At 48.7% G+C, this 17,012-nt stretch overlaps 1 protein-coding gene across 1 annotated transcript in view; it reads left to right on the forward strand.

Moving 5' to 3' along the window:
• BAZ1A (bromodomain adjacent to zinc finger domain 1A) overlaps positions 1-17,012 on the forward strand; it is a 956,777-nt gene that overhangs the window by 750,308 nt on the left and 189,457 nt on the right. Inside the window, exon 23 of the mRNA XM_069638454.1 lies at positions 7,799-8,070. Coding sequence (XP_069494555.1) covers positions 7,799-8,070 — 272 coding nt within the window. The remainder of the gene's footprint in view (positions 1-7,798; positions 8,071-17,012) is intronic.

Consider the following 17,012-nt stretch of genomic DNA (forward strand, 5'->3'; position numbering starts at 1 on the left):
GTGGGCCTTGACACTGCAGATTGCCTAGGTCACACCATGGGTACCCCCACAGTACTGCGGATGTCAACTTATCTCCACAGTTCAGGGTTCTCACTTGATGTCTAGGCCAAGCTTCTAAACATGGCATTTGGTGGCGAGTACCTGTTCAGCCCGAAAGCCGACTAGTCTTTGGGGAAAACATTTAAGGACTCCAAATTAGCTGCCAAGTTGCTAGGTCTATCTGTGCAGCAACATGCCAAGCAGACCTTGATCTCTTCTAGGGGTAGAGGTTACAGGCGGTATGTCCTGTTTAGTAGAATGGCACTGATCCCTGCAAGCCATGTAACGCATTTACGTTGTTCGCATCCTGGATTGGGGCAGAGGGGCCTCTAGGAGCCAGCAGACTGCAGTAGTGGGGATGGCAGGGCCCACTAAGCTGCTTGTGTTCTCCCCACATGTTTCTCCGTTTGTAGAGAGAGTTTCTGAGCACTGGGACAGGTGGAAGGACATAACCACATACACCTGGGCCTTGCAGCTCGTTAGATGGAGGTACTGTCTACTGTTCCTAAGTAGAACACCAACAGACCACCTCCCCCTACACAGCAAACGGAGCAGGAGCTGCATGAGGAACTGAGGGCCCTGTTCTTGAACGGTGCTGCGGAAGAGGTACCATCGAGCAGAGACGATTGGGCTGGTACTCTTGTTACTTGTGGTGGGTCAGGAGAAGGGCACAGACACTTTGCAGACATTTCCAAGATGCATTTATTAAAGAATAAGGCCTACATTTCCCTATCGCAATGGGGTATTCCCTACCTATTTTACTAAAGTTCTCGTCAGTGAATGTCCAAACGAATAAGTCTGCTGTCCAAAACTAATCCTCACTGACACTACCATTATTTTAACCAACTAAGGTCCGGAGAATAAATCTCGTCTCCTGATTTTTGTGTTTTGCACTTGTCTTTTGTTCAGAGTTCTTGTTAATATGCAATTCTTAGTGTCTGGTTATTGTCTGTGCCAGTTCATGTAGCTCCCTCATGGGGCTGTCGGATTTTCTCTGCTCTTAATGTGGGGTTTCCTTGACCTTTATGGATTCCTTCGATCTGTGTTAAAGGGATCAGAGTTATCTTGGAGATTGTACTTTCCTGAGGGGCTTTTGCTTTCGGAGTAATTGTAGTTCACTTTTTCCTGGTATGCCTGTCTAGAATATTGTTTATCCTAAGGGCTTCTCTCTATTATGTTCCTCTCTTTGCTTCTTGGATAACTGGTTACTTCCCCTCCTCACATGCTAGTGATAAACAAATGTTATTGCTCTCCCTCATGGGGGTTTCTATGATTCTTTCTCACATTAATACTATTCAAGTTCATCAAGTTTGTTCAAGTTTTCATCACTTGTATGGAGACCAAGTCTCTCCAAATATATAATGAGTCCCTGTTAGGCAAGCTTTGGTGTAGTACCCTTTGGGTGCACTACTACAACCTTGTCCTCCTGGCAATAAGAACCCAAACTTCGGTTTAAGTCTGTACTACACAGGTTGGTTGTGTGCCTGAGCAGCCAGGCTTATCTCAAGAGAGGTCAATGTGAGCAGTAGGAGAGTTACAGCGATTCACAGCGACGAGGATCCACATAAACTCTTACACTCACGGTTTCTTGATTAAACAATTATTAATTTAAGTCCATTTGAATAAGCCTTCCTCAGAAGGGGCAATATATCAGTAACAGGCAAACACACTTCAAAATACACACTCTTAGTTTCTCTAAGTCAGAGCAATACTGGAAAGGATGTCAAAGAAAGGGGTTATAGAATAAAACAAGGGTATCACAAAATACTCTGACGCAGGAACGTACTTTTGAACCCCCAGTGCAAAGTAAGTTAACTCCTTCCTGGAAGGAAAGGTAAAACACAATGTCAAAGGAAAGAAGAGTCTTTCAGGGAGCCAGGCCAGCCAATGCCACTTGGGCAAAAGTCTAGGTGAGCTGAAGCACTTCTTGTAAGTGAATAAAAGTCTTGCACAATGTTTTAGAAGTCTTTGTAGAAAAGTAGAATCAATTTAGGGCCACAAGCTGGGAGGGTTGTGAGAGGTAGAAGATGCAAGCAACTCTACAGAAGCGACCAAAACAAGTCTCAACTGAGATCAAGCAAGGTTACAAGAGGGAAGTTCTCTTAGACTGTACAGTACCTTTGGTTAGAAGAAATGGTTCCAACTGGCTTCTGTTCCTGTGTGGCTCTGCAGATCCTGTTGTTCCTGTGCTTCAGTCGTGGGGACAAGGAGGACTTCTGGTGACTCCTGCAACACAAAGGGACATTCGACGACAGAAAAGGGCAAACTTCTATTCAGCGGCACTTAGCGGTTTCAGCTCCTCGCGTATCAGCAAATAGCACCACCGCGGTCTCATGGATACCACTCTGGAATTTCCTTTCATCTGGGGTCCAGCACTCTGTTGATGTGCCTCAGGCTTGGTCAGTCCTGCTTACTGGGAATCCGGGGGATCTTCCAGCAGCTTGGGTGCATCTTAAGCGATACTCCTTTTGGTGTTCCTCTCCCTGGCACTTGAGTTCCAGCAGCAGCGGCAGCAGTAGAAGTACAGCCAGCTCTGAGAGGATGTCCAAACAAGTACACTTTGGAGTTGATTGGTCCCACCAACTCAAGGCGAGAAGTCCTTGCAGGGCTTCTCTAGTCGAAACGAATTCCGATCTTCAGCACAGCAACAGGTTTTCACCGGGCAAACCAACGGTCCAGGAGTTGCAGCAGGCTTCTCTTCCAAGTTCTTCTTCGGATTCCTTTGTCCAGTGGTTGACTCTGCCTTCCAAGCAAAAACGCCTCGCCTTTTATGCAGGTTTATCCTATTCATTACAGCCTAGCTGTTAATCACACAGCAGGGTGACTGTCCTTGCCGGACTGCCAGCTGACCAATCACCTTTGGGTGCATTCCTGTAACCAAGGGGATTAAGCATGATGCTGCAGACGCACCCCTCCTTAATGCCGAAGGTTCCATTGGAATTCCACCTCAACGAGCCTTTGGTGCTGCCTGTGTTCTTTCTGAAATCTTCATCACCGGCTGAAAGGACTTTGCACTCATGTGGCTTGTGCTCTGAAGTTTTATGTGGCAGTTCTGGAAGATGTCTCAACTTTTTGAGAACTTTGGTCCTGTGAGCTTGTTTCCCTTGTTACTTGGTTACTAATGTTAGTAACTTGTTATGACTTGTAGTAACTTCTATCATTGTACAATGCATTTTACAATGCAGTACAATGGGGTACGCTTTTGTTTTTGCCCTAGACTAACACTCTGAGGTTTTTTGGTTACTCTAGGTGTGCGCTAAATGGACAAGCTGGTGGCAGCAGTATCTTTTGACTATTATTTGGTGCTTTTCGCTTTAACTTTACTGCGTTTATCTCGTTTAGCTACTAACTGTGGCTAGTGACCAAACATGGCCATGCCACAAGGTGTTTTGCTTGTCCTTTGGCCAGCTTGTCTTTTAGCCTTCTTCATGGCCTGTGAGACCAGGAAAATCCTTATATGGACTTCCAGTGCCCGGGAAAGCAGAGGCATTTGTCAGGTTACTGAAGAGCTATGTGTGTATGTGGGCTGGGACTGTGTGGTCCCAATCCACAAACTGGTTTCAATGTGTCTGTCAAGCATAAATGTTCCCACCAGTGGTCCTTATTGGACCACTGCTGGTGTGTGTGTATGTCTAGTTCTGCAATTGGCTAGTGGGAGGGTCTGCTCTTACCTGGCTTTTGGGACAAGATGACCCCTGCACCCACTCTAGCGATCATGGAGAAACCTGAAGGAGCCAAGACTCCTGTCCAGCTGTGAGACGCATGAGACCACCAGAGACCGTCTGAAGGAGGCCTGACGACCAACTTCTGCTGCTGTCCCGGAAGATCCCTGACCTTTTGAGTGGAGGGAACATCCATTCCTGAAGTCTGCTCAGTACCCTGCGACAAAGAGCATTCCAAAATGTCCTGGGTGGGCCCTGTGGCTGACCATCTCTGCGTTTGGGCTACTGTCCTGCCAACGTTGCTGTTCTGCATTCAGTTCTGGAACTTGGGACGGGATCCTCTGCTGGTCCTACAAGGCTTACCTCAACGAAATTTCAAAGTCCTAGCATCAAGGGTACCTGAGATAGGAGGGAATGTCTGACCGCGACAAGTGCGTCGCTTTGCGTCGCCGTGCTGCAGTAACCCTTCTCGGAAACATTTTACCGGAGTAGAGTCCAGTCCTGAGTGGGGTACTGCATCGTGTTTTTCTGCATTCTGCCACCGAGAATCTTTGCACCAGCCAAAGACACTGACCAGAGATCTGCTCAAACCTGCAACGTCTGCAAGGGCTGAGGCTAATGGTGGGAAAAGCGACTTCAGACATTCTTCCATTGACCTGCCAAGTCCTTCAGTTTAAATACTTTCGCTTGGATAAAATACTGTTTCCAAGAGCAGTAGAGTGAAATAATTTACTTAGAGTGTGCTGGGTCTAGAAAGTTGCAAACATATCTTAAAATAGGTGGCTGGAGGGGTTACTTAGTATCCCCTTTGTCTAGTTTCTCATGTTACATTTTTGTTACCCTTTCTGTAATTAATGACTGGTGGCAGTGGTTTACTGTTTCCTACCATTGTGTTTTTATTGCGGGCTGCAATTGCATCTGCAGTAAGACAACCCATGGGTGCCCAGTTTGTCAAAATGGCTCGGGTCGTATTTTATTCACCATTTCTTGCTGGAAAGGTCCTTCTTGAGATTTACTCTGCGCGCCAAACCAGGTTTGGTCCCTTTGTTAGTTGTCTTTGGCGAAATTCACTGGTGAAGCTGACCTCTGGCTCCCGTGTTTCTGGCAGGGGCAGGAAGCGAGGGAGGTACCCGAAACTCTGTGCTTAATCCCCTTGGTTACAGGAATGCACCCAAAGGTGATTGGCCGGCCGGCTGGCTGGCTGTCCTTGGAGGACAGCCACCCTGCTCTGTGAGTGACAGCTAGGCTGCGAATGAATGGGAGAAACTTTCATAAAAACGAGGCTTTTTGCTTGGAAGGCAGTCGACCACTGAACGAGGGAATCCAAAGAAGAACTTGGAAAAGAAGCTTGCTGCAACTCCTGCACCGTTGGTTTGTCCGGTGAAACCCTGCCGCATTGCGGAAGCTCCGAATTTACCTTGACTAGTGAAGCCCTGCAAGGACGACTTCTCCCCTTGGGTTGGTGGGACCAAGCGACCCCAAAACGAACTCGTCTGGACATCCTCTTGGAGCTACATGTATTTCATTGCTGCTGCAGGAACCAATTGCCGGGGAGCGGAACACAAGAATCAAGTGTCTCATTTTTAAGTCGGACCCAAGCTCCAGGAAGATACTCGGGACTCCCATGAAGCAGGACTCACCAAGCCTGAGCCACCTCAACAGAGTGCTGGTCCCCAGATGCGAGGAAAGCCTGTAAAGGTATCCGAGCACTGCAGTGGTGCTGTTTGCGAGACCCGCCAGGAGCTGAAACCGCAAACTGCTGCTGATCTGAAGTTTGCCCTTTGCTGCCTCGAGCTTCAGTTCATAGTGCAGGAGTCCCTAGATGTCCTCCCTCTTGTCCCCACGGCTGAGGCCCAGGAACACAGGATCTGCAGACCTACAACTGGAACAGAAGCCAGCTGGAACCAATTTCTTCAAACCCAAGGTACTGTAAAACTAAGGGGTTGCTTACCTCTTGTTGTGTAGCCTTGCTAGCTCTTAGTTGAGACTTGACTTGGTTGCCTTTGGAGAGTTGCTTGCAGCTTTGCCCCTCACAAGCCTCACATTTTGTGGTCCTAAAGTGATTTAATTTCTGCAAAGATATCTAAAACATTGTGCAAGACTTTTTTACCTACCTGCAAGAAGTGCTTCAGTTCACCTAGACTTTTGCTCAACTAACATTGGCTGTACTGGCTCCCTGAAAGACTTCTACCTCTGCTTTAACTATCCCTCAACCAAAGGCACACATTAGATCACTCTTGTAGCTGGGAAAGGGTTAATTTACTTTGCATTGGAGAGTTCAAAAAGTACTTACCTGCTGAAGAATATTTGTTAAAAAATGTTATTCCCTCATCTCTTCCTTTTGACACTAAACTCAGTATTGCTCTAAATGTGCCAGTGCTATATCAATATCTACAGTGCCCTAGTTATTTAAGTCACCTTGGGGTGTAGGAAGTGTCTGTATTCCATCCAAAATGGGGATCTACTGATTTATTGAAACGGAGTGTGTAGTTTTGAAGTATATTATTGTTACATATTTTGCTCACTTCTAAAGAAGGCTAATTCAATTGACTGTTAAATTAATAAATCGTTGTTTAATCAAGAAACCTTGAGAGTAAGTGTTTATTTTGATACTGGTCACTGTGAATCTCTGTTACAACCCTGCAGCTCACATTGACCCCTCTTGAGATAAGCCTGGCTGGTCAGCCACACTACCAACCTGTGTAGTAGACGTATACCAAAGGTTGGGTTACCTATTGCCAGGAGGACAAGGTTGGTGTAGGCTCCCAAAGGTTACTGCCCAGTCTTGCCTAACAAAGGAAATAGGTCAGTGATGCCCAGGGTATCACGTAGACGGTTGAGCGGGATGGCAAGGTTGACCATGTTAAAGGCAGAAGGGAGCTAGAGTAAGATGAGGACGGATTAGAATCAAGGTTAGAGAGCAGGACTTCACGGATGTTTAGGAGAGCAGTTTTGTGCTTCTGGCTGCTCTGAAGTCAGAAGGAGGCACCCGCGGACTCTGCAGCCTCGGGGCGACCCAATATAACCCTTAAGCTCAGAAGGGATGTAGTGGCAGGGGGACTTCAACGGAAATCCCACGGTCGACCAAAATAAGTTGTCAAGACCCAAAAATAAAGGGGGAAAGAGAAGGAGTAGGGGTACCAGAAAATTAGACTCCAGAATCTCAATAATTGGTGGTATTCCCTAAAAGCTACCATACGACCTCAAACTAGAAAATGTCTTGCAGTGACAGGACATAGTAGAAATCCCTCTGAGCACAATAGAAGTCCAAGATCGTAGAAACCAAAGGGGGACGGAGGGGGCAAGCATTTATGGAGTTCCATGAAATGAGCCATACCTCAAAAAATGAAATTGTGTGCAACACAGTATTGCTTTTGTGAATTATTTTGCTCTCAATTGTTGTTGTGCAGTCTCCCTTTGAGATTGGGGTCTGTGTGGCTATGTACGTAGCTGTGTGCTGTAGTATTCATATTGCGTTTGTGTGTAATGGTATATTTGTATTCATGTGTGGCGCGCTCACTGGACTGTATGTAAGCATTAACTGTTATTGCATGCCCTTCCCGCTCCCCTAAGGCTACCTACTACTCAGCCTACGATACCTTTGAAGAGGTCTCCGACCAATTGTGAAAGGTCCTTGATGATCGCCTAGGTTGGCCTCAGAGAGCCATCCCCAGAGCTGGGTTGGAAAATCCTTCCCATCAGTGGGCGTTACAGGGCAGTCAGGATGTTGTGCAGAGTGCTTAAGTACCCTTCTCTGGTCGCGAGTACATCCTTCTGTATAGAGGAAGTGGGTGTTGAATTTGCGCAAGACCCAATACTGTAACTAACTTGAAATACATCCATTGTGCTTAGGTGTTCTCCAGTTATTGCTCGGCCACCTATTCACCTGTGCTGTCATGCACCCATGCATAGTGAATTTTGGTAATCACTCCTGATGTTAAATGATTTGTACAGTGGGTACTTTCTGTCGGTAAATATAAAACAGATCAAGCCCTTCTCATCCACTGTCTTCAGTCTTGACCATACCATTTAGCTGTTAACAAAATGTTTTCTACCTCACTGCAAACTTCCATTTTTGATTGTTTTTCAATTTTCAGGGAGTCCCGGAAGGAGATTGGTTCTGCCCTGAATGTCGTCCCAAAGAACGCATCCCAAGAGTGTCATCCAGGTTGAGATCCAGTGCTCAGAGTGACGAGGAGGAAGAGGATGCAGAGGATGATGAAGAGGAAGGAGATGATGATGATGAGGAGGAGGAGGAAGAGGATGAGGATGAGGAGGAGGAAGATGAAGAGGTCGAAGAGGAGGAGGAGGAAGAAGAGTGTGAAAGTGGAGAGGAGCAGGAGGAAGAAGAGTCTGAAGAGGAGCAAAGGTAACCTTATCTTGGACCATTGTTTTGGATTCTAGTTTCCAATGTATAATGCATTTTCTGCATTGGTTTATGCGATCCAAGGCTTCTAAGTTTGAGAATACCTGTGTATGTATTGATCCAGATTGGAAACCTTGAAAATAGAATGTGTATAAATGCAATTGTGAGTCCGGTTGTGAAGCAGCTTCCGTTCATGCATTACTTGTTTTGCAGATAATGGCAAATGTATCTATATTTAATTTAAACTAAAGTCGTTTTGGAATTGTTTGAAATCTGTGAGTAATAGCACTGATAGCAAAGTGTTTAATTTTTGCTTCTTTTGCAGCCTCGTTCTTGGAAATTTCTGTCCCTTGCCCCCAGCATATGTTGATGACTGATTAGCTTTTTCCGACTCCCTGATTTTGTCTTGCAAGTGAGGTGCTTGATTAACGATGCTCTTGGGAAAACACTATACAGTCTCTAAGGCTGCCAGGCAGTGGGACCCTGCCCTCCAGTGTACCGTTTTGTGTAGCTTTACTGGTCCCTATGGCAACTAGTGCAAGCAATGACCATGTCCTCACTTTTATTTTGCCCTGAGTGGATTTTCCAACAAGGCAGCATGTTTCCGACAGGCTGGTGGTAATGTTAACTTCTATTTATTTTGCCTTGTGATTTTACCTAAAGGTTACTTTTTGTCCAGTATAGTGGCAAAAATGGCACCTCGTTGGCAAAGCTCTTTGTGGCTGGCTTCGTTTGGTCAGTTTCCTGGTCCTTAGTAGAAATTGCCATATATGGTCATGCCACTTTGCGGGCTAGGTCCAGATGCTGAACTGTTTTTTTTTTTTTTTAACTGAAGAGGTCCCAGACACCCTAATCCAAGTGCACACCCCAAGTGGTGTCATGGGTGCATCTGTGCTAGTTAGACGGGATTGAATCACAACTTGAGTTTAAATGTTGCATCTCTGCTTATAGGTGGGTTGTGGGTAGTCCCGTAGCCCAAAATTGTGCATATTGGGGAGTTTTTGGAGCAGTTTTAAGTCTACCACTGGAGCCTGAATCTCAGGTGCCAAGATGGCCAAAGACAACACTGATAAACTGTAAAAACCATTGCCTAAGCCAACTCATGTAATGCAAAGCTCTGCCTCTCGATTAGGGGGGTGCCTGCCGAGGTGTTTTATACTGTGGACACAACTGATTGATCATCCATTCTCTTATTTGGTGCAAACATGAAGCTTGTGGGGCCCACAAATCTGCTTGAGTCCAGAGGTCTATACACTATGGGTGAAGAGATACCACGGTGTCTGGAGGTTTTTTTGTTGAACAAAAGCAAAGCAAATTCTTAGTGTAACACTACAATATATCCCACTGCCTGCCACCAGTGTTGGGCAAGATTGTTTGCGGTACCTTTTGGGTGCATTACAACAACCCTGGCCTCCTGGCAATAGGAACTCTCCCGTTTGTATAAGTCTGTAATACACAGGTTGGTAGCGTGCTGAGCAGGCAGGCTTATCTCAAGGGGGGTCAATTTGAGCAGTAGGGGAGCTACACAGGGATTCACAGTGACAAGTATTCAAATAAACTCTTACACGTTTTCTTGATTAAACACTTATGATTTTTTTTAACTCGCTTTATTGTTTTGAAGATACAACATAAAGCAACATCTATAACAGCCCCCCCCTGCTCCCACCCTCCTACCCCCTCCCAACCATTCCCTAGAACTCGAGACGGCTGAGACATGACTAGCGATCTTGGAAAATCAATACTGAGTTACAGTTTGAGAATAAATTAAGGATACGGATGTTGTGGGGACACCATTGGAGCAAATAGTCACTCTGCAAATATTGGAGAACCGGGGCCCATACCACTTGAAAGTTCTGGGTGGTTCCCTGTATTTTGCATGTCATCCACTCCATTATTACAAAGTGCCAGACCTTCCTGAGCCATTGGAACTGTGTCGGAGGTGGCCGCTGCTTCCACCCTTGGGCTATCACCAGCCAAGCTGCTATTACCAGGACCATGATCACCTTCCGCTGTTGTCTGGTGTGCGTTTTTACTGTGGGGTCCCATAAGCCTGCTAGCCAGACCCCGTCTCCAAGAATGTCCGATCCTTGAACCATTTTCCCGGCCTGGGCCCTGACCTCGTTCCAAAACGTGTGATGCTCGGCAAGTCCCCCAGATATGTTTCCAGTCGCCCACCTGACGACATCCACGCCAGCAGAGGCCATCCGTGTTGGGGTATATTGCTTTCAGCTTCTTTGGCGTTAGATGCCACTGCAGCAGGTCTTTTTGCCACATTTCCCTCAGGTGAATGGATCTTGTCAATGTGGTGATACTTCGCCAGGCCTCTTCCCAGTGGGATTTCCCTACCCAGAGTTTCCTCCCATTTCCTCATGTAAAGCCACCTAATCTCCTCTCCCTGAGAGTTCAGGTGAGTATGTAAATTGGAGATCAGTTTGCGCATACGCGGATCAGTTATCATGTAGGTCTCGAATTCTGTGAGATTTCTCATCCCGGCCTTCTCATTGGCTGGGGAGGAGAGCCAGTGGCTCAGTTGGATATATTGGTTTCTGATGTTTGTTAATCTGCTTTATCTGTTCGACGCTGTTACTCCTAGTTCCTGAACACAGTTCTCGAATGACCTAAGTGACTTGTCTATATTCATGTCGCCCACTCTTGTGCAGCACGCCTGTTTCCATGGCGTGAAGGCCTTCGGGTCCATCCCCCGTGGTAAATTCGGATTGTGGAAGAGCAGCGTCAATGGAGACGGGTGCGATGTCAGGTTCTCCCTCTTCACTGCCGAATCCCATGCCTCAAGGGGGGCACCTATTATCTCACTGAGACGAGTATTAGCGTGCCTATACTTTTTGTGAGACCACAGGAGGTTCGGAAGTGGGCCTCCGGCGACAGCTATGTCCTGTTTTGTCCATTTAGCCCGTGGAGAGTCTGCCACCCATTCTTTGACTCTCAGTTGTGCTGCTTGGCAGTATCTTTTGAAATGTGGGAAGGCTTGGCCTCCCTCCTTCGCTGCTGCAGTTAAGGTGGCCGTTGCCACTCTTGGTCTCTTGCGCTGCCACACATATGCAGATGTCATCCTGTTGAGCCACGGAAGAAATTCCTTGGGGAGCCTAATCGGAAGGGCTTGAAAGTAGTACAGCACTTTAGGGAGGATCGACATCTTGACCGCAGCTATGCGTCCCCACCAAGAGGTGGATAGTGGCGTCCATCTGTTCAGTAGTTGCTGGAGGTGAACAAGCTGGTCTGGGTAGTTGGCTGCATACAGCTGCTGGATCCTGGAGGTAAGTTTGATTCCGGGGTAGGTTATGCCGTTCCGTGCCAGTTTCACTCCTTGGTCTTGGGCCAGGCTCGATATTGTCACGGGGTCGGCCGACAAGTTCAGAACTTCAGATTTGCTTTTATTTATTTTGAGGCCTGAGATGGCCCCAAATGCCTCCAGCTCGCACATAAGTGCAGGCAGGGATCTAGTGGGGTCCGTCAGAGCCACCAACATGTCATCCACAAAGGCCATGGTTTTGTGTTCCAGCCCACCCATCAGCACACCCTTAATTCGGTGCAGTTGTCATATCCTCTCTAGGAGTGGCTCGAGAAAGAGGGCATACAAAAGGGGGGACAGTGGGCACCCCTGTTTCGTGCCTCTCGTCTGGGTGACCGATTCAGACAGGAAGCTGTTGACTGCTATTCTCATTGAGAGACTCTTATAATTAGCCTGGATCATTCTCATGTAGGAATCTCCGAAGCCCATGCGTGACATCGTGCGGAAAAGTTGCGACCATTCAACTCGATCTCAGCGTCTAAAGCTACTAATATAGTCTCTATGCCTGTGCGTTCGGCCTTTTTTATTATGTGGCACACTCTCCTGTGTTGTCCGCTGCTTGCCTTGCGGGTGATAAAGCCCGACTGATCTGCATCCACCAGGGAGGATAAGTGAGTTGTCAGCCTGTTAGCTAAGACCTTGGTAAAGAGCTTTGCGTGGAGGTTTATCAGGGTAATCGGTCTATATGACCCTGGAAGAGTGGGGTCTTTGTTCGGCTTCGGGAAGAGCACCAGTTTTGCCTCATTCATTAATGGGGTAATATTGCCCCGGGCTTTGAAGGTATTAAACAGATTAGTTAGTCGTGGGGCCAATACATGTCGGAAAGTCTTGTAGAATGTGTCCATATACCCATCCAGGCCCGGTGCTTTATTCTTGGGTAATTGATTTAATAGCCTTAAGCACTTCCTCCACTGAGATATCTTGATCCAGTGCTTCACGGGCTTCCTCAGTGAGCTGCGGCAACGGCACTGTCTGGAGATATATTTCTTGATCTTTCTCTTTTGGATTGTTGGTAGTGTACAGGTCCTTGTAGAAGATCCTCATGATCTCGCCCATTCCCTCGTTGGTGGTTTTCTTGAGGCCCGATGAGTCCACCAATGCCATTATGGATCGTTCTCTGGTCATCTCCCGAAGCTGTCGGACGAGTAGGGCATCCGCCTTGTTAGCAAGAATGTAATACTTTTGTTTCATCCTCATGAGCGAGAGACCCACCTTCAGAGTATGGAGGAGTTCAAGTTGGCCCTGGATATGCTGCATGGCCCGTCTCTTGGCGCTGCTTGGGTTAGCCGCTACCTCCTTCTGTGCATCTCGCAGTTGTGATTCGAGGTCCCTCTCCCACTGAGACAACTGTTGATCTCTTTTGGATTTCATGGCGATTAGCTCTCCCCTCAGAACCACCTTGAAGGCATCCCATAGCGTATCCTGATGGATCTCCCCTGTGTCGTTTTCATTGAAGTATGTGTCAATCTTCTCTTGGATTTCCCTTTTCGGCAATGTGTCCTGTAAAAGCTCTGAGGGGAATCGCCATGTCCACCCTCTACTCTCCCTAGTTTTGAGAGCTAGTGACAATGTTATTGGGGCATGGTCTGAGAGGGCAATGGGTCCCCTCTCCACCTCCTTGATTTTGCCTAGTGGGTTCGTGGAGACCCATATATAGTCAATCCGAGGGTGCTTTTGAGCTCTCAAGTTCTACCTGTCCTGAGTGGGGTGCCAGGCCAAATTCAGATCGCCTCCCAGTATAATATCTCCTGTTGCGAATTCTTCAAGTGTGCTAAGAAGTTCTTTTAGGAATGCCTCCTGGCCCACATTGGGGGCGCAGACCGATGCCAGGGGGATCCTCCTCCCTTCTACCGTGACGTTCAAGATGACGTACCTTCCTTACTTATCCATTCTGTGGCCTTGGATCTGTGCCTTTAACCTGTCCCTGATGGCTACCTGAACTCCTGCCCTCTTTCCCTCCGCATTCGATTGAAAAATATGCTGCATCCCTTTTATCTTCAACCGGGATTTTTCACTTTTCTTGATATGGGTTTCCTGGTACAGTAGAATGTTTGCTTTCTGCTTCCAAGCTTGCCTGACTAGTTTGGCCCGCTTTGTGGGGGCGTTCATACCCCTCACATTCTGCGAGAGGATCGTCACCGGAATCTTATTTGTTGTATTCATGGGATGGCTGATGAGTGAATTCTTCGTGGTCGTCCCGCGTTCCCGTTGGACTCTGAATGTCATCTGTAAAGGTCGTCTAGCCGTCTGAACTCCATAACTTCAATAACTCCCCTACCCCCCCTCCCTAAAAGAGCCCTTGAGGTCAGAGCCAGGTTGCTACATGCCCTAAGACAAAGTGTCCAGAGCACCCGGCTCGTGTTTCCCTTCCTAAACGCATCATGGGGAGTCCTAAACCCCACTGAAGATTCCATTGGTGTTCTTCCTCTTCCTCTCCTCGGCCCGCTAATGGACCCATGGGCGATTCATTTACTTCCTTCTCTTCCCGTTGGTGTTAACTGCAGCGCCCCTTAACGTGTATTAAAGTCTTGACTGACGTTGATGCGCCCAGTGATTGGTTTGGTGTTCTTGTCTCTTCCTCTCCTGTGGACCGTCTCCCACCCCTCCCGTTGGTTTTGTCCCCTGAGCCTCCTCTGTGGTTTGGGGTGAACATCTTCTCCTCCACTCAATATGCCCAGTAGCCTTTCCCCTTCTTCTTAGGAGGTGATCCTGTGTTGGAACCCCTCCCATGTGAACAGGAGGCCGAACGGGAAAGTCCATTTGTATTTCACCTGGGCCGTCGACAGGTGGCGAACCGGCCCCATCAGTCGTCTTTTGAGAAGGGTGGATTGAGCTAAATCCTGGAATAGTTGCACCTCCTGACCGTTCACTCTTATTGGGGGGGATTGTCTTGCTTTTCTCAGTATCAGTTCTTTCTGGGCATAGGAAGTTATGGCCACCAGTACGTCTCTAGGCCTCCTTCCCGGCTCGGCCCCTCTCTTTGGCCCCATTCTATGGATGCGGTCAATTCCCATCACCGGGCCTTCCTCATCGGTCAGGATTTCAGCAAACAGTTGCGTCACCGTCGACTTCAGATCTGGGTCGCTTACAGTTTCCGGCAAGTTTTTGATTCTCACATTGGACCTCCTTGATCTGTTTTCCAGGTCCTCACAGTGCTTTCAAGGTAATTGGCTGTCTGGGTTACCCGATCAAGTGACTCTTCTGATTTCATGGAGTCATCCTCCAGTTGCTGGAGTTTTATTTCCAGTGAGTCGGTTCTCTTCCCCCAACTTGGTCACATCATGCCTGATTTCTTGAATTGATTGAGCCATCTCGCCCCTCAGAAGTTTAAATTGCTCCTGGACGGAGTTGAGTAGCTGTGATTGGAGTTCCTTAAAACACGCTTGCATGTCCTCTATATTCATTCGAGTTCCCTCCATCCTTCCTTGGGTTGAGTTGGAGCCAAGCAGGGGGAAATCTTCCTGGGAGGGAGTAGGGTCATCTTGCGTCCCCCGTAGCTGCTTCAGACTCCTGCCCTAGTTTCTATGGGGGGGGGGGGTGCGCGCTGCTGCCTTCGCCCGTGACTTGGACATTTATATACTGTGTTGGCACTGCTGGAAACCCTCTGCGAGGGGTTCTGCGGGTCAGCTCCAGATATTCGAGGAGAGTCCCCGGTTGTCGTATTGGAGTTGGCACGCTTGTGTTGTAGTGGGGGAGCCAGCCTCCAGGCAGCGACCAGGCTCTGGTTCCGCCGCACCAGCAGACGGCAGGGGGAGGTGAGGCTGCGGGACAAGGTCCCCCCGGGGACCCCTGGGTGGGGTCCCCAAGTCGACTGACTCCCCTGCGGTCCTCTCTTCTCTTTAGTCCGCCGTGTGTGCGCTGCTCGGGGAGGGAGAACTGGCCCAGAACCGCACTGGTCCGCCAGTGCGGTCACAGTGATGCAGGGTGCTCTGTAATGGAGGTCGGTGACCGGGTATCCTCCAAATTCTCCCACAGGGCTGGCCTTCCCCGCAGGCTCCCGCTCCAGTCCTGTTGCACCCAGAGATTGCAGGCGATCAGGAGGGGGGGGCCCACTTTTGCCCCCGTGTTTCCGCTTTGCTGTTAATGGGGTTCCGGTTCTCAGCTGGTCACTCTGTGGGATTGCTCGTAAGCGCCCCGAGGGGCCCCAGAGCTGCTGGGGGAGGGGGGGGTCAGCCCAAACACGGGTCGATTCCTTACCCGGGGGGGCCCGCCCCATCCTCCCACTTGTATGTCCACTTACGTGGTGTCCTCGAGCCGCCGCCCGCCAGCTCCACTCCTCTTCCCGGGGCAGGTGCGGTGTTGCTGCAGGCGCACCACCCACTCCGGTGGGGGGCACGCAGCCACTTGCTCGCCGGATCCTCTTCCCTGCGGGTCCGGGCCTACACTCACCGCAGGGTCTTCGGTGGGTGGGGGGAGGTACTATGTCTGTCCTCGCTGCGGTGGCCTCCCCTCCAGACAGGCACCACGTATTAAGCGGGCTCGATGCTCGATCCCCCGCGGGCGGTGGAGACGCTCCGCCGTCCGCACTTGGGCACTGTGATGGAGCCCGCTGTGGCGGCCTCTCCCTCAGGGGTCCGCCTCCGTTGTCTACAGGGCGCTCGGTCCTCGGCGGGCGGGGATACCAACTCCCGTTGCGATGCCTCGTATGCTGCTGGTGAGGCTCGCAGCTCTGCCGGCGCTCGCATTCAGCACTTCACTGCGTTTTTCCCTTCACTCCCGTTCTTGTTGGGAGTATATTTCTTTAGTGGCCACTTCGGAATTGCCCAGTGTGCTTTCTTGATGAGCTATTTGTCTCGGCCCTAGGAGGAGAGACGGGTGGACGCGGCCTCACTCTACGGCCGCCATCTTGGAATCCTCAACAACTATTAATTTAACAGTCAGTTTGAGTAAGCCTTCTTCAGAAGGGGCAATATGATAGTAACACACAAATGCACTCCAAAATACACATAGTTTATCTAAATCTGCAATTGCCCATTTGGGATGGCGCACACACACTTCCTACACCCTCAGGTGACTTTAGCTAGGACACTTTGGACATTAATATATCACTGCTGCATTTAGACCAATACTTAGGAGTAGATCACAGAAAAGAGTTATTAGAACAAAACGAGATCTCACACATATTCTGAAGCAGGTAAGTACTTTTGGTAACCCCCAATGCAAATCATGTTAACCCCTTCCTGGAAGGAAGACAAAACACACTGTCGGAGGGAAGAAGAGTCATTCAGGGAGCCAGGCCGAAGTCAATTGGACAAAAGTCTAGGTGAGCGGAAGCAATTCTTGCAGGTAGGTAAAAGTCTTGCATAGTGTTTTAGAAGTCTTTGTAGAAAAGAAGAAATCAAAGTAGGGCCACAAGCTGATTAGGCTTGTGAGGTAAAGAAGCTGTTAGAAAATCTACAGAAGCAACCAACTCAAGTCTCCACTGAGAACAATTGAGGTTACACAACAAGAGCTAAGTTCTCTTAGACTGTACAGTACCTTTGGTTAGAAGAAAAACTGTTCCAGCTGGCTTCTGTTCCTCTGCAGCTCTTCAGATCCTGTGTTCCTGGGCTTCAGTCATGGGGACAAGATGGAGGACATCTGGAGGACTCCTGCACTGCAACAGGGTGGTCGACGACAGAAAAGGACCAACTTC

The sequence above is a fragment of the Ambystoma mexicanum genome, chromosome 14 (assembly GCF_040938575.1).
Source record: "Ambystoma mexicanum isolate Mex_15411 chromosome 14, UKY_AmexF1_1, whole genome shotgun sequence".
Taxonomy (NCBI): domain Eukaryota; kingdom Metazoa; phylum Chordata; class Amphibia; order Caudata; family Ambystomatidae; genus Ambystoma; species Ambystoma mexicanum.